Below are 24,658 nucleotides of genomic sequence, written 5' to 3'. Positions count from 1 at the left end.
GAACTAATGACACATACGTTGTTTTTAAACCGGGCCAGAGTTTATAGTTCCAAATTGCAAAATGTAGTCCATTTATTTGGTCTTAGTTACAAACAGCGACATTCCATGGTACATTAAAAAGCTGGATTTTTCAAATTTCAAGTCGAATTAAATTATTTTTTTACCCAGTGTCATGCTCCTCGATGTTTCTTTTACCCAGTGTCATGCTCCTTGATGTTTCTAGATTCTTGGTAATATGCAACAAAAATTACTTCACAAAGAGATACAAGGATAATTCTGTGTGTGTGTTGAGGTTTAAAGGATCAATACAATAATATCACATAGAGGAAACGCAGATTTATGTTGTCTGTTTATTTTGATTTGGTACTCGTATAAAAATTAAATGTATAAAATTAGTAAGTATGTACATTTACTCAACTGACACTAATATTTTTTTCTCTTTACAAAGCAATCCATAATATTAGTTCTCCACGAATCGCATATACAAGCTATGGCATTAACACGAAACAGATTTGATTTTCAATGCCAGATAAATTTATGAAAAAAAGAAAAAAAATATGAGAATGATTGTTGGCACTTTGCTCTTTTCATAAATGAGGATACAATTATTATTGCACGAAAAACTGAGATCATTTAAATGAATAATATTTGGGTATTTTTAACGGCAGTTTGGTTTTTTTATCAAATAACTGGACCCTTTTCATTTGATCCCTTGTAAATTCATTGGCATGATTTTATTTCTTTTTATTAATTTTTTTTTTTCATGTTAAGTATTAATTTAAAGAGTTATCGTCTCAAGGAAATAAAGATATCGCAAATCTTTATCACTGGTTACATTTCCCTTCGACGTGTAGGGGAATATTCACACTTTCAAACACTCGATACCTTCATTTCCGATTCAAACCATCATAGTTATGTTTTTATCATTCATGCATCAGTTTCATTGCATTTCGGTACAGCCTCATTCAAAGTAAATGAAGTATACCCATTTCCTAATATCGATGTCCGATTCTACCTGAGCTCTCCTCCATAATCACAAATTAAAAATACGGACAATCCATATTTTAAGGAGGGTACAAATAAGGGGCTTGGAAGACAAGGCGCATGAGTGCAGTTTCTGAAAAGAAAAATGGAGACACAGTATTCTCTTGCTATAACGACACTCATTATAACGAAAATCCCTCTTTTGCGAAGGAATTGCCCGATGAGACAGTACTGTAATAATGATTTCAAGTAAAGCTAGTCTTAATGCATATTCTGTAAACAATTTGCTCCCAAATTCCAATTTTTAAGCATCAAAGAGTCATTTTGAACTTTTTTCCGCCATAAAGATCCATGCAATTCCGAAACTTCGAGCACGTATTTCTCGAAATGGCAAAAATGGCACTTAGTCGCCTCGTCCTCCAGGCTCCTCAATTGAAAGGTAGTCTTTAGACTGATGTCTGAGCGTAATGTCGTTAGTAGTAGTTGTAATCGAGGTAGGCATTTGCGGAGTGTGGATCTGCGTACTGGTGAGGGTCAACGTAATTGGCTATTTCGTTGGCCTCGTAGTATTCTTGGTAGACAGGAGCTGCGGCCACAGCCACGGGTGCTACTGGGGCTACGTGAGCAACGGGTGCCACCTTGTAAGCGCCATATGCTGAGTGGTAAGGCTTCACAATTGGCTCTATAACTGGTTTCGGGTGCACTGTTAACAAAAAAAATATTTAAGAGTTTTGAATTGAATGACGAGAGGGGATATTATTGAATATTGAAAGCTGAAGTCAAAATATGTGTCGCAGGCAAATAGTCAAATCAGGCATTTTATCAAATGCCTAGGCAGATACTTAGATTTTCAGAGTTTAAGAGGTTTTTAATGTTTTCACAAAGACCTCTCTAATTTTCAATATTTTGAGACATAAAATCCGTTAAGTACAAACTGTCATTTTATTTCCCGTTCAAAAATGCTCCTCATAGTTTTTAGTCCGTCGAAATTGTGAAAACTTTTTATTTTACGAAATGCTGCATATTTCGAGATTAATTCGCATTAAAGGACTAGAATAAACGTATTTATGATCGTATGGAACTAATTTTTACAGGGAATTCTTTTCCACGTGATCAGAGAATTATTTCGTTTACATCATAAAAATAATCAGAATTTTAGTCAGAATAAGGATACTTAATTAGTTGGATTTTATGTAGCACGTTATACATTACAATAACCCATTCAGTGTGCGCAAAAACCCCATCTTAGTAACAAGTTCTTTTTATTTTTTCACTTTTGATTTATTGCCTTTGGGGTCTCGGCCTTCATGCATCGGCACTAACGAACAAGCAAAATGGGAACTGCTCAACTCCGCCCGTTTGAATAATAGCGCAAAACACAGTGCGATCGGCCTGGAACGCATATTAGCGCCTACAAGACCGTGTGAATACTTCACGCATTGCGTCAGTGCAGTCGACGTGACACGCACATGGCCGGATTGGCCGGCTAACGAACATTATACCGTCTATCTGCATGATCTCTTACAATTTTGTAGAACGAAGAGTATACTTCGCCATTTTTTTAATTTTAAGGTTAGAATTGCAATTTTCTCATACAACACAGGGTCATTGAAGCACCCCCCTACAAAACTGGAAAAAAACTAAAATCATCAGCTCGGGTATTTTATACTGTAGAGTGTAGAATGCGGCAAGTTGCCGACTCATTTCTCCGAATGTGTCTGGGGGCTCACAGGGCGTTCTTCCTTATCACAGCTGAAATGTGGTTAAGCTAATTTTGGTCAAATCCGACCGAATAAAATACGCTTTTTACCGTAGTGAGGTGCGATTGGCTTGGCGACAACGGCTACCGGTGCTGGAATATGAGCCGGTACAGGTGCTGGTACATGCGCTGGTACATGGGCTGGCACGTGGACGGGAGCGGGTGGGGGATGAACCCCGTGAGTTTTGCTGACGACAGCGTTGAACCCGTTGACCGGGTCAGCGGTGTAGTCCACCGTCCGCACGGAACCGTCCGGTTCCACCAGGCTGTACTGCCCCTTCACTACGTCACCCTCTCGCTCTTCCTCCTGGTGCTTCACGTCTCCAGTGTGAGGGTCGTTCACGCCGTAGTTGTACGAGTATTTTGGAGGACTCTGCAACCGAGAAAACAAAAAAATGTATAATGTGTAATAGGAAGTATCTACATTATAATTGGCCATGGAATATGTTCAGCAGGACTGCTTTACATAGCAAACATCATATATAAAAACTCTAAATCTCGTAGAATCATTATTAACAAAGGTATATTTTCCATAATTCCTGCAGCAACGGTCATATGGTTTTTTATGTGTATAGGAAATTCTCTCATGCCTCCCTCTATTAATATTATAGGTGAATTTTTTCCATTTAAATCAATTATAAACTGATCCAGAACCGTTGTAACAATTACTATCATAATAATATTGGTTTAATGTGTTTCAAATTAACGTATTTCTGCTTAGCGGAACCAGAGACGTGTGGGAACGAAGGGGTGTGCTCGTTAGTCGAGGGTCGCAAGAATGAATGAAAAGCGCCAGTGACGTCAGCAACGACGAAACCGCCGCCGCGGTCACCCGTGCTGCCGTGGTGGCGAAGAGAGCAGTGAGTGCAAAAATGAAGTTTCGAGAAAACGGGCTCAGAAGTTTCTGACCGGAAAATTTTATTGAAAGAAGCCTCTCCATTTCCTCAAATAAAAAGGAATCAGGCTCGCTGTTAGATCGTTCCTTATCCAGCTCACCACGCGCGCACACCCCATCTTTCCCACGCGTCTCTAGTTCCGTTTAGTGAAAATACGTGCAACACTGGAAAAAAAACACATTGGATCTAGAGTCCAGACTCTTAAAAACATCGACAAGAAAACATACTCTTGATTCAATCAGATTAAGAACCAGCAATTTGAGCGGATTTCCTTTTGATTTAAGCTTAAATCTGATTGAATCAAGGGTCCTTTTTCTTGTCAATGTTTTCAAGAGTCTGGACTCTATAGACCGAGAGCTCATGACGATTCGTTCAACCGGAATAATATAAATTTGCCACCCACCTCATTCGAAGCGGATTTTGGTGTGTAAAAAGAAATGAGCGGTCTGGCAGGTCAAACCGGTTGCATTAAGAAAGTTTTAGGCCCCTAAAAAGCCCAAAAATTGCTCGGATTTTGACCGGAAACATATACACTTGAAATTGGGCTCATTTAACGCGGAAAACCTTCCTGATTAAGGATCAGTCGGTCTGGCAGCCGAAATCGGTTGCTTAAGGGCCGCCAGACCGGTTCAAAGTTGGAAAAAAAGTGCTCAAATTTCAACCGGAAACATATACATTTGATATTGGGCTCATTTAACGCGGAAAACCTTCCTGATTAAGGATCAGTCGGTCTGGCAGCCGAAATCGGTTGCTTAAGGGCCGCCAGACCGAACTTTCTCCGGAAATTCTTGATTAATTATATATATATAAGGTGGCCCAGACCTACTATTCCAGGCCTTTTTTCAAGGAAAACTGGTTTTGATGTTTTGAGAAGTGGTCAGTGGAATAGGGAATGGACCAAAAAGAATCCAAATTTCATATATTCAGGACCCCTCACGACCCTTTAGGGAGTATTTTTGGGGGGCCCCCCTTGTAACTAAAAATTGCGTTGAAAAACGTGGTCATTTAAGTTCAATGAGAATGGAGTCCACGCACAAGTTCAATAAGTATGGAGTAAAAGAATATGCCGTCTCTCAATTTTCAATCAAATTAAAGACCCTCCAAAGAGAGGGGGGGGGGGGGGGCTGCGGCTGGTGTTACCGTGCTTGAGCTCCCCACGATGAACACCAGTTTTCTTTCAAATGAACTAACGTCCCTGGAAAAGCTGCAATTCTGAGCTATTATAGGGTAACTTTTCATGAAAAACACGATATTTTAGGTTTAAAAGACCTAAGAGGACTCCCCAAGGTCATGCGGGGAAAGGGCGCACTGCGCAAGCCCCGTTTGTCCTCTCCATGTCAAAAGCCTAACCTTAACTGTTCAAGAGAAACACGCATGTTGAGGTTTAAGATTCCCAAAGGGCTTCCCACAGTAGGATGTGTCTTTTTGCAAAAGTTTCAAATAGTCCCGCTCCACCGGGTTTTCCTGGTGATGCCTGGCATTAGGATCGCCTACTAAAAATTGGAACTTGATTGGACAATTTTTGGACCTATCGGTACACTTAAAACGCAATTTCTGCACTAAAAACAGCATTAATCATTGTTAGTTTATCGGTCGTTGTAGACTTTTCAGCTTGTTCTGTTTATTTTTTCTATTTACGTGAATCCGCAGCAAAAGTCTCTAGCATACGGGCTGGTATCATTGGTATTTACGTGTTAAATATGTCTCATAAGATGAGAGAGGAAGATCCTCTCAGGGGAGGATATTGTGTCGAATCTTTCCGTAAACTCATCTTTTTTGATAAAAAGTATTATCTTAAAGAGATAAAGATTATGATAATATCATGCTCCTGCTCTGTTCTATATTAAGTAAAACAAGTTTCACACTAAGGACAACTCTTGTGGTATTAAGTGCGGCAATTGCATTTTAGGTGTGCCTCAGCCCACCGCGTGAGAGGGCAATTGCTATTCCGAGACCAAATCTGTTTCAATATTTTTAAGCTACGCAAAAATTAGTGACACGTGTAAGACCATGATGTTTCTTCAGACTTTCAATTCGCCAATAGGGAGGGCAAACTTCGAAAAAATGGATGTCTGCTGTTAAAATCCGGTTTTTGAGGTCATTTCATCCCGCCGTTCGAGAGGTAGGTAATCATTTAAGACCAGATACGAGTATCTTAAAATATTTTACTCTGCACCGGAGTTAAATGATGAAAAATAATGGGTGTCGATAGTATCTACAGCTTCCACGTAAACACTTGTCCAATCGGCAAAGACCGTAAGAATGCGGGTTCCTCAAATTAAAGCGCGAGAACTTTTCCCCGTTTGCGGCATCATGTGACCTTGCTGTGAGGAACTCCAATTTTTTTACAGTCCTTCACATTAAATAATACCGATCCAGGGGATGCTGCTTAAGAAATTCCATTATTCACCCTGCTGTCGTTAGATAATAGCCATACCCTACTGCAGGGACGTCATCTCAGGCTGGTCATACAGACCAATAGGTCGACTTAATAGTATCATGAGAGGCACATACGAGGTCTGTTAGATTAGAAACCAGATTTTGGTCATAACTAGCTCACAATGCGTCCGAATTAGGTTTTTTTGAGCTTTCCTGATAGCTGGAAATATATTTAAGAACGCTACGTTCACAGATTTTGTTTATTTTGATCAGTGTTTATTCTGTGTCATCTTGAATACGAGTAGGTCAGGTGCGTTTTGCGATTTTCAGCATGCGATCACCGATAGAGCAAAGACTCAACATTTAATTTTGTTTTAAACTCGGTATACTCTGTACCGAAACTTTTGGTATGCTAAGTAAAGTTTACCAAGATCATTGTATGAGATGTTCCCACTGTTTTGAGTGGGTTAAACGATTCAAAACTGGTCAGAAGTTCGTCAAAGATGAGGAGCATGGGAATCGACCCTCAACGGCAACTGACATTTGTCACGTGGAAGAAGTGCGAGCAAAAGTGCTCGAAAATGGTCGTTTCGAGCTTGTTGAACAGAGTAATATTTCTGAAGGCTCTGCACATACAATTTTGATAGAATATGTAGACACGCATCGAGTTTCAGGTACACTTGCCCCTTGATTGTTGTCCGTTGAACGAAAATCCAACCAAATGTCAATTTCCCTTTAGCTGCTTGAACGTTCTAACAATGATCCTACATTTATGGATAGGATAATTTTCGGTGACAATACTTAAGTGTACGGCTACGATATGGAGACGAAACTCCAATCGTCCTTGTGGGTTGAAAAATGAAGTGCAAGACCGAAAAAAGAGAGACAAGTTCGGTCAAACATAAAAATCGCAAAACACCCTTGAGGTTGCCTAACTTCAAGCCACATACCAACAAAGCTATTTATGATTTTTCAAATTTGTGAACGTAGCGTTCTTTAATATATTTTCAGCTATCAGAAAAGCTCAAGAAAACGTAATTTGGACGCATTGTGGGCTAGTTATGACCAAAATCCGGTTTCTAATCTAACAGACCTCGTAAACCCACGATTAAATACAACCCAAATTTGTTTTCGATTCTTCGCTTTATTGTAAACTTAGGAAAATATAATAAGATACTTTGTAGTCGTTCCGATTAAGAAGAGGAGATTGGAGAAGAGAGAAAAAATCGCAAGAACTCCCCATTTTCGTCAATTTTCACCGCCATACCGGTACAGAACCAGCTGAGAAAAAAAGTTCAGTCGTGTGAACGGTGTTCACACGACCGTGTTCACCGGCAGTATTTTTCGGTTCATGTAACCGCTCTCTTGGTTCTGGGAACCGCATCCTCAGTTCATGCAACCGAGTTTTTTCGTTCGTTCTGTTCGGTGTGGGTAGAGTACCTGTATAGGGAGAGTAGCGACAGATCTGAAACTCCGAAAGTCCATCAGGCCTTCACCGATGCCTCCGCGAATAATGTTAGGGCCCAAAAGGGCAGCCAACCTATGAATTTCGAATGTCCAGAGCGATTTACAAATACAATTGTTACGAACCGTCGTTTAGAAAGCATGTATTTGGCTTACTTTTTGCATAAATTTACTTATTTTTGCGATAGAATGCTCATTTATGTACATTCTTAGCCATCTTGGTTAGAATTGAAATCTGTAGGCTGGCAGTGAAATTTTGTGTGTTAGAAGTTGCTCAGAAGGGTGGCTGCACTTTTGGGCCCTAAGCCCTCCATGAACCGATCTGTCGCTACTCTCCCTATACAGGTACTCTAGGTGTGGGTGCTCGGTTGCATGAACAGAGGATACGGTTCTCAGGACCGGAAGGGCTACAGCACCGAACAATACGGCCGATATTGAACACCGTACGTTTGGTACATATGACCGACGTTTTTCACTCAGCTAGTTTTGGTTTTTTGGTTTATTAATTTATTTATCTATTTTTTTTTAAATCTTTGGACCTATGGATCCAAATTTGCATTTAAAGTGTACCGGTAGGTCCAAAAATTGTCCAATCAAGTTCCAATTTTTAGTAGGCGATCCTAATGCCAGGCATCACCAGGAAAACCCGGTGGAGCGGGACTATTTGAAACTTTTGCAAAAAGACACATCCTACTGTGGGAAGCCCTTTGGGAATCTTAAACCTCAACATGCGTGTTTCTCTTGAACAGTTAAGGTTAGGCTTTTGACATGGAGAGGACAAACGGGGCTTGCGCAGTGCGCCCTTTCCCCGCATGACCTTGGGGAGTCCTCTTAGGTCTTTTAAACCTAAAATATCGTGTTTTTCATGAAAAGTTACCCTATAATAGCTCAGAATTGCAGCTTTTCCAGGGACGTTAGTTCATTTGAAAGAAAACTGGTGTTCATCGTGGGGAGCTCAAGCACGGTAACACCAGCCGCAGCCCCCCCCCCCCCCCTCTCTTTGGAGGGTCTTTAATTTGATTGAAAATTGAGAGACGGCATATTCTTTTACTCCATACTTATTGAACTTGTGCGTGGACTCCATTCTCATTGAACTTAAATGACCACGTTTTTCAACGCAATTTTTAGTTACAAGGGGGGCCCCCCAAAAATACCCCCTAAAGGGTCGTGAGGGGTCCTGAATATATGAAATTTGGATTCTTTTTGGTCCATTCCCTATTCCACTGACCACTTCTCAAAACATCAAAACCAGTTTTCCTTGAAAAAAGGCCTGGAATAGTAGGTCTGGGCCACCTTATATATATATAATTAATCAAGAATTTCCGGAGAAAGTTCGGTCTGGCGGCCCTTAAGCAACCGATTTCGGCTGCCAGACCGACTGATCCTTAATCAGGAAGGTTTTCCGCGTTAAATGAGCCCAATATCAAATGTATATGTTTCCGGTTGAAATTTGAGCACTTTTTTTCCAACTTTGAACCGGTCTGGCGGCCCTTAAGCAACCGATTTCGGCTGCCAGACCGACTGATCCTTAATCAGGAAGGTTTTCCGCGTTAAATGAGCCCAATTTCAAGTGTATATGTTTCCGGTCAAAATCCGAGCAATTTTTGGGCTTTTTAGGGGCCTAAAACTTTCTTAATGCAACCGGTTTGACCTGCCAGACCGCCCATTTCTTTTTACACACCAAAATCCGCTTCGAATGAGGTGGGTGGCAAATTTATATTATTCCGGTTGAACGAATCGTCATGAGCTCTCGGTCTACTAGATCCAATGTGTTTTTTACTTCTTTTTTTTCCAGTGAAATGTGGCTCACAGGCTGACATCGAAAACATCTAATAGAGATGCGTTATTACTAGACCAATCAACGCCAGAGCGGAAATTACCTGCTGATCGCTGAGTAAGGGAATGAGTCTTGAGAGGCACAGACTACTAAATTTCAATTACATGGTGAATTGCCTATCTAGTAATTAAGGGACACTTCTTATTGAAATTTATTACAATAAAATTGAAATTAGGTGCAATTTTTTTCTGCATTGCCAATTGCCTATCTCTTTGATATAATAGAGTTTACACTATCGTTCAGTTATAATATGCAATTATTGACCAAAGAATGTGAAAATATTACAATTTCATGGTAAAAATGGCAATTTTATTGCCTTGAATCGCAATTTTATATTAGTATTTTTATTGCACTGAACTACTTGGGGTTTCCTTGTACATCAGTACCTTGAAAGTGCACTTAGATGTCAATATTGCAATAATGCGGTGGTTGTCTATCTTCCTTTTCCAAAGCATCTAATTTTGTTGTAATATGTCATAATTTTGCGATAGATTTGCACCCCATGATAGCTCAAATGACCTCTAAATTAAATGGAAAAAAAAGTTATTCCCTTAACAATTTGAAAAATGTTTCTAACCCTCCTCAATCGAGTTCTCAGTCGTATGGAAAAATCCATGTATACTAAAAAAACTTATGACTGATACCTCATTTAGAACTGCATTTCTTGTTCCTGACCATGCCGTTTATAGTAAAATGCAGTCATATGAGCGCAGAACTTGGAAGTTCTATTGTGTCGGTAGAGAAACATTACAAATTTACCTAGGTGTATATGTTGTTGCCGCCATTTGGATCCATTATAGGACAGAAGTAAAACTTGTCATCTCAGAGGCACGAATCCTGTTCCATGGTCAGGCACACTAAATATTTGCTTTATATTCAACGGTAAAAGTATACTTACATAGTATGGGTTTGAAATGTATCCTGGTTTTGCCTCCGTGTAAGAGCATATACTAATGAATATGCTAACAGAGATTGTGACAAAAATCTGAAACAAACCGTATGAACACTATTATAAACAAAATGAAGAATAAACCTGCAAAATGTACATTATGATGCGTGAAATAAAATGTTGTGAGCCACTTTATTAATAAAATACCGCGGTAAAAGACTTTCAGATTCACGGTGTAAAATATCGGAAAATAATGTTGCCTCTTTAAAAATTCGACAATTACACGGGAAGGAACACCAATGAAAGTAAATTCTGTTACCGTGTAAAAAAGTGCAAATGTTGCATACTTCAAATATGCATATTATTCCAAGGCTTTCTTAAATGGAGGTAGTCATAAGCCAAACAGAAAACAGATTTGAATTTCTATTTCATGAAAACTTCATCAAATATGATAATGATAATTTAAAAAATTCGATAAAGCTTATCATTATTTAAAGGCACCCTGCGCGAGAAAAATGATCCTTCAATTTTCGTTTTTGCCAGAGCCTCTCTTGAAAGATTAAATTGTACGTTGTTACTCGTGATGGTGGATCACTGTTTGGCAATGGCGGGTCGTGGATGATCGATTTTCGGTATTTCCCCATTTGAAGCTGTGGTAAAGAATCGATTTTTCAGATGTTTGTTGTGAACACCCTGTTTATCGATACTTTTCCATACGTTCTATCTATCTTTCATCAGATCTATCGACTAATCGCAAAGCAATCCACGCCACTGCTGCTCTGTATAAAAGAAGGAGGAAAGAAAAACTCAGAACAGGAGATTAAGACTACATCCTCCAAAAATAAGTAATATATCTGACATATGTCTGGTTTGATTTTAAGCCTCCAATTGTATTATTTTTATTTTTTCCGCGCTGCTGTCATCGCCTCTCTTGCTGCTCGGAAACATCTCAGTTGAATAACATTCTCTTTCATTCTCGTAGACCGAAAAACGCAATACTATCGTCACGCGAGGGGAAAAAATTCAATGTCTGATCAAGATGAAGTCTTTTCGTGCCGATTTCACGGTGCTGTGTGTCACTTGTACGCATGTAAGACATTGTCCCCTTTACGACCTTGAGAATGATACATTTTCCTCTGGATTGTTTTTCCCCTGATGACTTCGTTTCGAGTCTATAATTTAATTGTGAGCAAAACCATTCAATTTTAATTACGCAACAACTCTGGTATTATTGACGACGACAGCTATGAGAACAGGAGTCAATTTTTTCAATTAACCGAGCAGACATGTCAATGGCCGATGCGTTTCTCAAGCCTCCTACAAGTCCACCATGCTTATCTTTTTTGCACAACCGCCCCAAAGGCCTGACCTGATGTACACGTTGAAAATGAGGTCTTATCATGTTCATTTGACTATTGCTGGTTCTTAAAATTGGTTTTTTTTATGAAAAACAGTGATATGGATACGGAATCTAGGTCCTTCTCCACTAAGACTCAAAATAATACATGCTATGTTGCCCAGAAAGGGCATTTCTAGGTTGCGGTGTCTTAGAATCTTCACTGACGTTCCATCCATTTTGACGGAAGCGAATTTATGGAATTCGTTGAAACTTTTACTAAATTTTCTTTCTAATTTTACAATGCTGAAAACGCAAAAATTCAGAAAACTCGATTCACAAATTCCTCCCTACGATATAAATTAGCAGTTGAGATTCTGAAACATCGCGACCAAGAAATGCCTTTTCTGCACCGAGCGCCTTAATTTGGATCGCATTTTGCAAAAATAAACCAAGAGAATTGCAATGGCGCTAAGATGGTGCAAATTTTTTTACCTTGCTAATATAAACTGATCATTTAAACAAATTTTATCATTATTCCCACTAAACTATAAATTCAAAAAGAAAATTGTCTTTAAAATTTAGTTTCTTGAATGATTCCAGTAATTTTATTACAGGGAATGTAAAGTTGCACAATCTTATAGCAACATTGGAAGGCTCTTGGTTCCTTTTCGCAATCCATTTCTTCTTACTTAATATTTTCTCGTTTGCATTTTACTTATTCACACTGGAAAAAAAAACAGATTGGATCTAGAGTCCAGACTCTTGAAAACATTGACAAGAAAACATACTCTTGATTCAATCGGATTTTTGCTTGAATCAAAACGAAATCCGCTTAAATTAAGAGGCTTGGTTCTTGATTTAAGCTACATTCTGATTGAATCAAGAGTACTTTTTCTTGTTGATGTTTGTAAGAGTCTGGACTCTAGATCCAATGTGTTTTTTTTTCCAGTGCAGCATTTACCTTATAATTCCATTTTTTTCCTTCTTTTTTAAATTAGACAATAGTCTAAATTATGATTAAAAACAAAACAAAAACAAAAAACAATAAAAAACCGAGATGCTCATTTTCTCATGAGGATCCGACAACACGACAGACGGTGACCTTTACGGGCGTGTAACTCGGATGGACGTCTCGATCACAAAACACGGAGGCTCGCTGACCCTCGGGCGTGGGAAAACGCTCGCACGCGCACGCCACCGCCACTCGCCGCACAGTGGATCGAGTCAATGGGTCACTAAACCATGAACGAATTTTGACTTGCGAATATAGTTTTCTGAAGGAAAATGACGCGTATAACACGATGCGAACATAAAAAAGGCGAACAAGTAACTCAATTACCGAGAAATGCGCAGTTCAAATCGCTCAACTTATACGCAAAATTAAAACGCCCCGGTTTCGCGCCGCACCGAATGATGTCATCCGGCACCAATCAGAGGCGGGCACGCGTTTCCACGACGTCCGTCAAATGTCTATCTACTCTTCGTAAATGAGAACAATACTAAAGTCGAAATTATATCTTTTGAATTCAGGACTAGAATCTCATTCATATGTTAGCTGCAATAAACAAGCAACAACTCCACATCGAAATACGTTTTATTTTAACAAACATCAGAGAAAAATGAGAGGAGATTGCTATATGACTACCGCCGTACATCAACCGCGTCAGTTTCCCGCCATTCGGGTGCGCTTGAAATGTCTTGCAGTTTTTAGATTTTTCAAAAGCGGTTTTCTCCGTGATTTTGACTCCATGAAAATGCGGAAAAATCACCACGTTATCTCCTCCCATAGTACTTTCAGAATATTCAATAAAATAAACAAGGTTTAGGGACCCATTAGAGAGGTCGGACATGACATTTTTTACTAAAACTGCATTTACCTAGATGTTTATTTCGTCACATTTCGAACTCCAAGGGGTGCTTGTCGAAGAAAATTCTACGAGGAAACCAATAGAACAACTTTTAAAGCCTCTTAGTTTTGTATAAACGTAGTTATTAGAGTCCCTTTATACCTAGAGTTAAGACATCTCGATTATCAGCCGGCCTGGGCTGGCCTGGGCTGGCCACGGTGTCACAGAAGTATGCACCCAAACGAAAGATAGTGAGGAATAAGGATAAGGAATCTTGCAATGTCTGTCTTCCAAAAACAACACGATCAACAAAACTGATCAAAACCTAACCAAAGAAATAGCAATAAAATAAAATGAGATTGATTTTTGAATAATTTCCTCATCTATTTTCATTTTGGTGCGATGAATATAATATTTTACTCTTGATAAATCACAATTAGGTTATATTTTCATTCTTTTTGTTCACATTCGAGCCACCGCCATCTTGGTCCACTCTTTTGTGACTCCACGAGTGAGGACCAATCAGAATTGGATTTTTTTAGGCCACTTTCAGTTGTCTCTGAGCCCAGTCAAGCCCGACCAGAATTGAGATGTTGTAACTCTGGGTATGAAGGGACTCTAGGAGTTATAAGCGTCTTAAGTTTCCAAATGTTGTCCAACCTCTCCTACTGATTCCGATCCACTGTGCGCGGCGCCGTCAAGATCCTGAGAATTAATTTTGACAATGACATTACGAGACAGGTTCACATGCCAGCGAAGAGAGCAGATCCCCAATCACGCCCCGATGTGTGTTATTATTATGCACTATCTAGGGTGATGCGAAATCAAATTCTTTTTCATCGTGCGCACGAGCCGCGTTATCATCGCCGCATCTTCTTTTTCACGATATTTTGCAAACTTTAAGCCGTGTTTGCTCACCCTGGATGGAGTTCTTGCGTGGTGACGGGGCTAACGAGTCATTTATCATTTGGAGTGTGAAATGGACCAGTAGAAAATTCACAATTGGGGTAACACATCCATAAGATATGTTGCTTAATAAAGATGGCATGTAGAGCATACAAGCCGATGGATCTTTGATAACTTTTGCCAGACCGAGAACGAAAGTTCGATGGTCGTACTACAAAACCACAAATCTCGTTAGTGATGTCTAAAAATATCCGCTCCTTATTTTATTTATTTAAATGAACACAAATCATCATCATTACATGAAGTTTGTTATTTTTAATATCTTTTCAAAACTTGCCTCGAGCGGAAAAGATAATGCACGCCCGCTTTCCAGAATTTCCGTCGAGTAGATTTTTATTTAAAATACAAAGTCTTAGAACAGGACTGCAACTGCAACGTCGGAAATCGAGATAGGCACGTGTTGGGAGAGTCAAAACTACAGTAAACGCATCAAAGAAGTCTCGAATCAAATCTTAACTTCAAAATTTAACGGAATAATTGCGCATTTTTAAGCTTCCCGGTTTAAAAAGTATATAATAATTCAAAAAGAGAATTTCGTACAGATGAGTCACTCCAATTTCGCAACTCTACGTGACGCTAAAAATTGCCACCGTCGGGAGACACGGTTATTCAAATAAAAATAACATGCACATCGTGATTTCTCAACTCATTTTACAGACTCATAGAAAGGTTCCTGGACATTTCGTCCAGGATTTTTTGTCCGCGCACCTGCTTTGTCCAGTAGTTTACGTCTTTTTGTAAAATGAGTAACAGTGACTTGGTCCAAGCATTATATTTTAGTCCGTATGGAAAATTACGACAGTGTCGAAATGAGAAAATTGAGAGAGAAGGAGGTGTTGTAATGGTGACTCATTATTTAAATGCAATGTTACTTTCTCCTTTTGATTCATATTTCCAAATTGCCATCGGTGGATATATGGTTTTTTACCCATCCTTAAAATTTTCGATATGAAGTAAACTTTAAATACACTCTTTTTGGTTATGTTTCATTTTTTTATGAAAATATTACTTCATTTTAAAAACATATACATTTTTAAAACGTGGCAAGTCCTTTCTAAGAGATGGCATCGATATTAGTATCATTTAGCCGTTGTGGTGTTGAAAGCAACTGTACAAAAATGAATAAAAGAGGGGAAAAAACCAAGAAGCACGCAATCATTGGTATTTTTACATCGACCTTTTAGAGTAAAATGCGTCCAATTTTAAGCGTTTGGTTGCACGTGCACCACGCTGCAGCACAGTAAACGCACAACATATAAAAGAAAAAATTAAAGTGCTTTGGAGGTCATTAAATTTCACACAGAACCACTTTAATATTTACAAAACAAACATTATATTTTTCTTTACATATTTTTCCCCATCTATTTAAATGAGAATAATCCACGCAGAGTGTGCAAAAATTTCAAAATCACGAGTTGAAAAATGCTGACCCCGCGAGTTTAAATATTAGAGCCGAACACAAAGCGAAGCGCCCTACAAACCTAAGTGGATACCTCACGCATTGCGCAGTGCTTGAAGTATCCACTTAGGTTTGTAGGCGCCAATGCACGTTACGCGTCGACCGCCCTCGCGCCGCGCCGCGCCGCGCCGCGTTGCAGCGAGCCACGGCGCCATAAGCAACTATGTTGCACATTATCATACGAAATTGAAGGCGCTCCAGCATGTTAAGGATGACAGGCATCCTTTAAGAGTACGGAGCTTTTCTCGCAAAATAAATCAAGATACTCCGGCACAAAAGGAGAGCTGTAGTCCAAAAACTCAGTAAGTGATAGCATCCTTATTTAATTACGTTCAGCATAATTTTTGAATGTCATTAGAGAAAAAAAGTGACTCGATTTAGGCAGAAATATCCTTGAGTATGCAGTCAAGAATCTTTTCTTAAACAAACATTATTTTCTTTGTTGATTCACGAGGAAATTCTCTCGGCGGTAAATTCGAGCATAGATCTGCTTAAATCAAGTCACTTTTTCCTCTTATGAAGTTCAAAAATCATGCTAAACGTTCTTGAATACAGGTACTAGGACTTACATGTATTCACATGTGGACTTTTTAACTTTTGGTCTCAATTGGTAAGTGGACCAACCAAAACTCCCCTGCCGAAAAAACGCGTGGACGTAAACTGCTAGAAAAACAGGCGTGTTGACAAATAATCGTTGTAGAAATGTTATATTACCCATAGAAACATATATTTTTTTCCGTTCCAGCAAAAGTTTGCAAAAGACACATTGAGAGCGGTTACCGTCGCACACTTATTAGGTTCCCGGTTCCCTTTCAATTTCACCGCATAGGCAACAAACATACCGGAGAGCGTGGTTATATGTAACAAATAGTTATTTATTCGGAAAAGACACTTTTCTCTCGCTTTACAAATTTTGTTTTGGGCACAATTTTAGTGTTTTACTTTGAACAAATGTGTGATTTTGCCCTAACCTCCTCTTTAAAATTTCCCGACAATGGACAAAAATGCGTCAAATGGTGTAATTTCGAAACTTTAAACCTGACAAATTATTGATATCAGGCTCTGAAAGTTTTCATGGCAGTTTCAATTTCGAGAGACCCAGTTTGATTCCATCTATACAAACAACGGATTGCTGTTTGCATAATCCCTCCCCCCCTCTCTCTCTCCTCCGCTGTTCGACGCGGCTTTGCACGGAAACTCTGTGATTTAATCTCAGCACTGATATTATATTCATGTGACAGTGGTAACATAACGTAAAACGCGTTATAATCATCCGTGAGGCACAAATTCAATGCGTTCTCACATCGTGGCGTGTCAGCCGTCATCGACAGCGATTGATGTTTCAATAACGGTGGGAGATTTAGCCGCAAAAATGGGAAAAAAGCCTGCTCGCGTACTGTCATGTGAAGGAAGAACGCTGTATTAGTGGTCAAACGTTGCCTAGTTTACTTTAGTAAAATATTAATTTTTTGGAGAACTTGGGGCCGTCCATGAATTACGTCACCTAAGACGGGAGGAGGGGGGTGTAGCAGTAGGTGACGGTTGGATACGGTGAGAGGGGATGGGAGCAGGGTCGAAAAATTGATAAAAATGGGTGGTGTATTTTATGGACTACCCCATTGTGAGTATATTATATATGTAATTTTTCAAAGAATTCAATTCTGATCAGTCCAGTCATTTGGGAGAGAAAGTGGCCCCTACGCAGTTTTAAGAGCGGGACTTTTTTCTCACCTGATTTCTCATCTATAGAGGGTTTTAAATGAGAATCCAAATATGCCCTCTCGTAAAGCATGGGAACCTCCCAAAATCGAAAGAAACGGTTGAAAATTGGATTTTTCTCTCTCATACATCGGCTGATATCGCAAAAAACCGGTCGACGAAGTAAGTGTTAAAAATTCATAACTCCCCTGCGGGCCGATTATTGAAATTGATCGACAAAGCTGTAGACAAAGAAGACATAAGCGATACGAAGGGATCATATTAGTGAAAGCATATGAGGTTGCAATAGACAAAGGAGGTAGGTAATAGACTAACTAAGCGGCAACCCACAAGAGAGCCCATAGTTAATCCATCAATTTCCCCTTAGTCTATTAGAACCACCCATTTCAACCAATAGGAGCGTTCCATACTCCCTAATTGGACGTATTTCTGCCAAACGGAACTTTGTGCATTATGGCATGAACCTTGTTATGCACGTATTCTTATGGGTCTCAGGACTCTCAGGGCTCATGTCTCAATGCACATAGTTCCGTTTGGCAGAAATACGTCCAATTGTTCTTTGTCTCGAGCTTTGTCTATCGATATCAAAATCAGCACGCTGAGCAATTAATATTTAAAGTGAGACGGGAAGTGAAAATTGACAACGTTGAAATGTACATACGACGTTTTTTTTTATTAGCATACGGTAGCACGGATCGGAGCGTCGGATCGCAAAGATCGATCGGATAAAGCGCGATCTGCCGGAGCGTACTCACTCGGTGCAATTGTGTAATTGCCCCGTCCTGGCCGTCGGGACGTAAAAATACCCGACATAATTATCCTTTGTATTCAAAAAAGCGGGGCGCACATTGGCCACGCGCCCCGGCGTGTGTTGCAAGGTCTCTGAACGCCTCGAACAAGCGTTAAACCGGCGATTGACCGTCTGTCATCGATGCATTCGTCTGTTTTTGGACATGTTGTGTGTATTGAATCCAGCCGCCGCACACTGGAGCGAGTTAATAGGAGATTTTGGACAAAATGTGGAAACTTCAAAATATTTGCGAGATTATGAAACAAATAAATTTAAGAGTGGTTCTATTGGGTTTTTCGTGAAATTTCCGTTCAGAAACATCCCTTGAAATTGAATTTGTGACGAAATAAAACGTCAAAATTTGAAATTTTAGCCAACGATTTTTTGTCCGACTTCTTATATCATAGCTCGTTCCACTGTGCGCCGGAAATCAAACGCCTGCGCGAAGGATGGTGTTGGTGGACGCGTTGTCCGTGTTCATTTGTTCCTCGGGTGTTCAATTGTCCATTAATTATAAAGGAATCTCCAAAAGCAGGAGCCCAAGTACCACAGATTAGAATGAATCGCAATTTCATGTTTGTAAAATTAACGCTACTGCATGGGATGTGTTTTGAATGTTGCATATCTGCTGAATGAAGGGACCCCTCTCGCTGCAATTTATTGCAAGAAAAGGAAATAGGTTGCAATTTTTACTGCATTAAAAATTGCCTATCTTTTAGACCCGTACGGATTTCATTTTGTAATTTTTTTTTAAAATCGGAATTTATCAACTGAATAATGTGAAGATATTACAATTACATGATGGAAAAATTTAAATTTCTTTGTATTTTGTGACAATATTATTTCACTGTGATACTAAAGAGAGAGGGCTTTGAGGTACTTCACGGTTGCTGTTCGAAATTAAATAGGTGACAACCTAACTTTAATCCATGAATAATAGGTCTATAGGTATAAACAACCGAAATGGAGAATTTGGTCATTTTCTTTAATTTATAATGTAGGCAAAAAAAGAAAGAGCACATTTTTTATTTGGAATTTCTTGTTTAATTCCCTTCGTGGTTTTAAATCATTGTAGCTATGAGTAATTGCTAGCGCATAACTTTCATATATACAAAACTCACAATTGTGTCCATTCACTCTCATTTTGTTGAAAAATTATCATCAAGTAGTTGTATTACAAGTATCTTACAAGTTTGAAGAGAAGGTAGCCCAAAAATCTTAAAAAAAGTGTCCCTTATCAAAATTTGAAATTAGAAAAAGAAAATCCTCAAAAATTCAGATTCACTGGAAAAGCTTGGGTAGTTTCGCCAGAGTAATGTTCAGGAATTCATAAGATACAAATATAAATATTGTTTCACAACTAAAAGATTGTCTAAAGTGGTAATTCTTTCTTCAGGCTTTTCCATAATCTTTCCTTGAAATTAAGAAAATTATATTGAAAGATCGTAAAGTTAACGTTTTTTTCAAGGGGTTAAAAACCTTATTAGTTTGTAAGGCATTTTATTCTCTAAATGATTTTTCTAATGATGTTTAAAATGTAAATTTTGGGGAGTTTTCACTGTCAAGTATGCTTAGACACTATGTTTGTGTCATTTATGTACTCCAATATAAATCGATACATTAATAAATTAAAATAAAAGTAATTCTTAGGCTTGCTAGAGAGGAGAACAAGCAGTACTAGTGTGCGTTAGCGCAAGAGAACGTCAGAGTTAGATTTCCTGAATAGAAATCATATCTTCCTTCTTTCTTCTCTCTTTTCATGGCTGCGAAGAGACGAGAGTGGGTATAACTTACTCGCCAAGTGTCCAGAAATTACATGCAAGCTGAGACTTAGAGTATACTCTTAACATCGTTTAGCCTTGAGACTCCAAGTCTTGAGGTAGCCAAAAAAAATCGTTGGTCGTGGCTGCTCTAGGGCGTCAAAGGCCGGAGATGCATTGTCCATTGTCCACCATTGTCTCTAAGCATTTATTAGACTCCTTCAATGAGCTCTCAATCAGCTTGAGTGACATCCCATGATGTTGCTTCAAGATTCTGCAAGTTTTTGACTGACTACCTTTTTGAACAAACCTCATGGTTAGGCGCAGATTTTTGTTGCAATAGACTGAACTACCGAGTAGGTTAAAAATTTGAGCATCACAATGTATGTTTTTTAAACGTAATCTTGCGTCAAAATTTACGTAAAAATAGCCGATGTCAATTGGACTTCATTTTGCAATCAGGAACTATATTCCGGTGAGAATTTTTAGTTCGTTTTAGTGACAGCATACGTGACATTAATTTTCCTATGCATATATGTGATTCTGTGAGTAAGTCAGAAATAGCAGTTCCTTGTTGCCAAATGAAATCCTATTGTGTGGATAAAATGAGTGTAGTAAGTACAACATTTACACTGTTGTAATTTTTAATTGATCAGCACAAAAATATTACGCGTAAAACGTGGGCAAAAATAAGAATTTCGCATCGATATATCACCAAAATCAGTTGTGAATTGAAGAAACAAATTAAAACGGAAGCGAAGGTTTTGAATCAACCGCAATGAAATGCCTGGGTTTCCGAAGAAAAAAGTGTCAACTTTTTTTGAGGCCTTTCCAACGAGGGTTAAACACGGGGATCGGGGAAGAACAATGGATGAACCAGAAATAGTAAATGTATTTTTACAATAATTTAATTGAAAATTATCTATAATTTTGCAAAATGTATGAAAATTGGTGACGACCAGTGAAAGGGTGGCGACAGGGGGCTTTAAATGAGACGAGGGAGTGCCAACTCCTTGACGGGTTGTGGGAGGATCGAGTTTTGTGGCGATTGGGCGTCGCAGAGCGCCAGAGAGCGCTGTGAAAGCGACTCATAAATGAAAATTGTACTGCTATTTTGCAAAACGTGGTTCAATACATATTATAAGAAATCATCGTATTCTGTATTCGCCAATACCGGCCAGTGCTTTCGTATGGACAAGCATAAGCTGAAAGCTCGTAGGTAATAAATCCGTAATTTTCTCGTTCTGTTTTCATTAGTATATCCAGTAAATAGAAACAAGAATTTAAACCAAGACGGAACGAAGCAAAAGTTTACAATAATAGAGTCGTCACATGTGAGCAATACGTTTGCCGCCGTCTTTCGCAACATATTTTTCATTAGTATAAAGTGATCCATATTGCGATAATACTGATTTGTCTGTCTGCCTTTCCGTTTGGCCGAATCAATGGCCATGTGTCACACTTCTTTATTAACTGCGTCTGAGGAACTCAATCAGCGGGAGAGCAAATTTTTCTCTTCATGACTCTCCTGACACGTACGTTTTAATTCAAGCGTTACGTTTAATTGCCTTTATGTTCTGCGCGCTGTTGCCACGCCTCAATTTTAATTTGATTTGACCGATTTCAACTATGATCGCAACCCATTTCGACATATTTATCCCAATTCGGCGAAAAAAAAGGAGACGACACGACACACAGTGTCAAATAAGACGTGGGCGAGAAATGACCCGATTCGGGACAAAATAATCGTCATATAGCTTTTACAAAGTTGAATAATGCATTTACAGCCCAATACTTAACTTGTTCTTGTACTTGTTCAACTTAATAAAACCTACATGCAGATTATTTTGTGCCAAATTGGGTCATTCCTCCCCCCCCCCCAGGCCTTACTTGATTCGTCGTGCCAAAATGTCTCCTTTTTTTGCCGAATTGGGATAAATTTGCTGAAATGGGAATCAGTCGTCCATTGTTTATGAGAGTATTGAAAGTTGTTGGTAGATTCCTAAAACTACTCATAATGAGGAGCGATTTTCAGGGGAGTCAAAGAGCTCGCAGCATTACTCCCATGCTAAGGTAGAACGCCGTATGAGCCTTCAGACGTTGCGAAGTTTCCTCGGATAAAAACTGTGTTTGCTGGGAAAATTGTGAATATTATTTTCCAAAATTGTCAGATAATTTTGTACGCAATTTAATCTAGAATATCTGAGAATTCCAAGGGAAAATATGCTTATTATGCGTCAAAATTCTCGTTTTATCGAGGGAAATTTGGCAACTCTGGAATGTTCATACGGCGTTATTTCCTTAGCACGGCAGATTACTCGAACGGATTCAAGCGGAATTATCCTAACTACATCTGGACAGAGTTTATCGGAAAGGAACCAACCCTTATATTTTCAGAAAAATTGAGTTGAAGATGTTTTTGAGTTCCAATAGTCGTATATTTTTTCCTGCCAAAATCTGAAAGTCGAAAAATAGAAAATAGTTTGTGAAAAGAGGGATTGAAGTTTGTTTTCTACATTGAGCCTTATGCAGGAATAAAACTTCAAACCTCTTTTTCTCAGTTTCAACTTAGTGTGGGTTGGTTCCTTTCTGATGAACTCGGTCCATTTCACGGAGCTCAGTTTCGTCTTAAGTTTTATTGTGTCAATATATAGAGAACCAAATAACATAACGCTTAAACAATTGCTGCACGTTTCCCCCGGCTTATGTTACTCTAAAATATAACGTCATGAGAATGACGCGTAACGCATAACACCTAAGGCACGAAGCCATTCGGAGCGCAGCGGTCAGGCGAATATAATTAATGTTTTTACAAAATACCAAGCCAGACTTTTGATTACTTTTCTGTTTAAAATAGAATATCCAAGGAGGTAAAGTAACGTCTAATGTAAATAGGTTGATACTGGTTCAATCCGTCTAATGAAGAATTTGCACACGAAAATTGTAATGCTTTATTTGAGAGTGCCTAATGAGCTGAGTTTACAGTATTTTTCATAATTTTTTTCTGCGCGGAAAATTGGCGAAAAATGGATTTAAATGTGTGACAATTTGCCATGTGACGTCATCTGGGGGCATTTTCCATTTAAACACATGCACATGTATTTTAGCAGATTAGGTTATTTTGTCTTATTTTCTCCAATATTTGCTCAATGTAGAAAGCAATGATATCCTAGTACTTGGTTTTCCTAGTAGTACCATTTTAAAGATGAAGTTCACGAAATTTTAGACACCTGCAAATTCTCTATTGCCGTGATCATTGAAAAAAAAATAAGAAAAGTCGTCAAAAATTAGAAATGTCGAAGAAAATGATGATGGTTCCGACAAATGATACACTTCTTAATCAATATTATTAATATGCACATATATAACACTCACATGATTGAGGAGAGTCATGGTTGGAAAATCCTTTGGAACACACTGTACACATTCACGTCGACACAGCGTAAACCGACCCGACAAGCGCGCGGCGAGACCGAAAAAAGCGTTAACAACGACGTTAACAAGCAGCAAGCCCGCGGCGATGAACTGAGCGTGTGAAACCCTTATCTGGGAATTAGGATATTATATACGACAAAAACAATGCGCGAAGCCTCAAGTCCAGAGCTCGTCCCAGAAATTGTGATGCAATTGAGGCAATAACTCTGTACACATCTGATCCCGTGGATGTGGGAATCTGCCGCGAGAGGCGCCGCGACGCGGTGCTTTTGGGAAAAAAGGCGTAAGTCCATTCGGTACCATGACCTCGGTAGGCGAAAGCATACGTGCGCAAGAGGGTTTATCTTGAATCTCAGTTGCGTCCTTTCGGAAAGTGGCCGGTTGACTCGGATTTGCTAAAACTCAATCTGAATTATTAGCGGCTGGTGATCATATTTGCATGTGAGGAGTGTGTGGTGGATACCGATTCCACGTGACGAAATGGGATTCCTGCATTTTGACGGAGTGTGAAACGTCTGGTTCTGAATTGAGATCATGTTGCTCACATAGTTGGATAGTTGGTTAGATTAAGATCTATCTATCTGTAGATATTCTAAGATCTTTCTACCTATAAATAGAGAGAGATCCGTCTATCTATACATACATTAAGATTTATCTATCTATAAAACACACAAAAAGCAAAATCAGTGAGAAACAAGTCTATAATTATACAAACAACTCGGGACGTTTCAACCTGGTTTCCCAGGTCATCATCGACCGAAAAATAAAAATTTCAAAAATATTAAGCTAAAAAATCTGAAATCTACCTATACAATTCAAACAAAATTTACGAACCACAGATAAATTAAAAAAAAATCCTTTGTCAAATTTATTTGTATGTAATTGTTTTTGTGGGTTACTTTGGAAAACATTTTCCAATTCAGAATCATTATTCTTGACATACGTTACAAATGATATAAGTGGTAGTTTTCCAATGCAGACGGAAGTTTTAAAGGATAAACCAGAAATGACTCTTTATTACTGCAAAAACTCCAATTAACCTACTAATCCTCTCTGATAACATATCCAAGTCGGTAGCCTCGTGTGATTTGACCCTTTCATCTGTTTGAATTTAAAACGAAATTGTCCGTTTACC

The 24,658-nt window shown here is 38.9% G+C and overlaps 1 protein-coding gene across 1 annotated transcript; it reads right to left on the bottom strand.

Moving 5' to 3' along the window:
• Positions 1-187: 187 nt before the first annotated feature.
• LOC109032620 (uncharacterized) lies at positions 188-24,332 on the bottom strand. Its single transcript, XM_019044851.2, has 4 exons — positions 23,464-24,332; positions 10,218-10,304; positions 2,795-3,116; positions 188-1,687 (listed from the first exon to the last, which is right to left on the bottom strand). Exons 1-4 carry the CDS (start codon positions 23,479-23,481, stop codon positions 1,458-1,460), a joined length of 657 nt encoding a protein of 218 aa, XP_018900396.2. The 5' UTR covers positions 23,482-24,332; the 3' UTR covers positions 188-1,457.
• Positions 24,333-24,658: the final 326 nt, after the last annotated feature.

The sequence above is a fragment of the Bemisia tabaci genome, chromosome 8, assembly GCF_918797505.1.
Source record: "Bemisia tabaci chromosome 8, PGI_BMITA_v3".
NCBI lineage: Eukaryota > Metazoa > Arthropoda > Insecta > Hemiptera > Aleyrodidae > Bemisia > Bemisia tabaci.
This window is presented reverse-complemented; position numbering and strand designations above follow the sequence as displayed.

Coding starts and splice junctions, on each gene's coding strand:
- LOC109032620 (XM_019044851.2), bottom strand. Junction 3,117..10,217: donor ACATTTCAAACCCATACTAT/GTAAGTATACTT, acceptor TCTCGGTTGCAG/AGTCCTCCAAAATACTCGTA. Junction 1,688..2,794: donor GCCAATCGCACCTCACTACG/GTAAAAAGCGTA, acceptor TTTTGTTAACAG/TGCACCCGAAACCAGTTATA.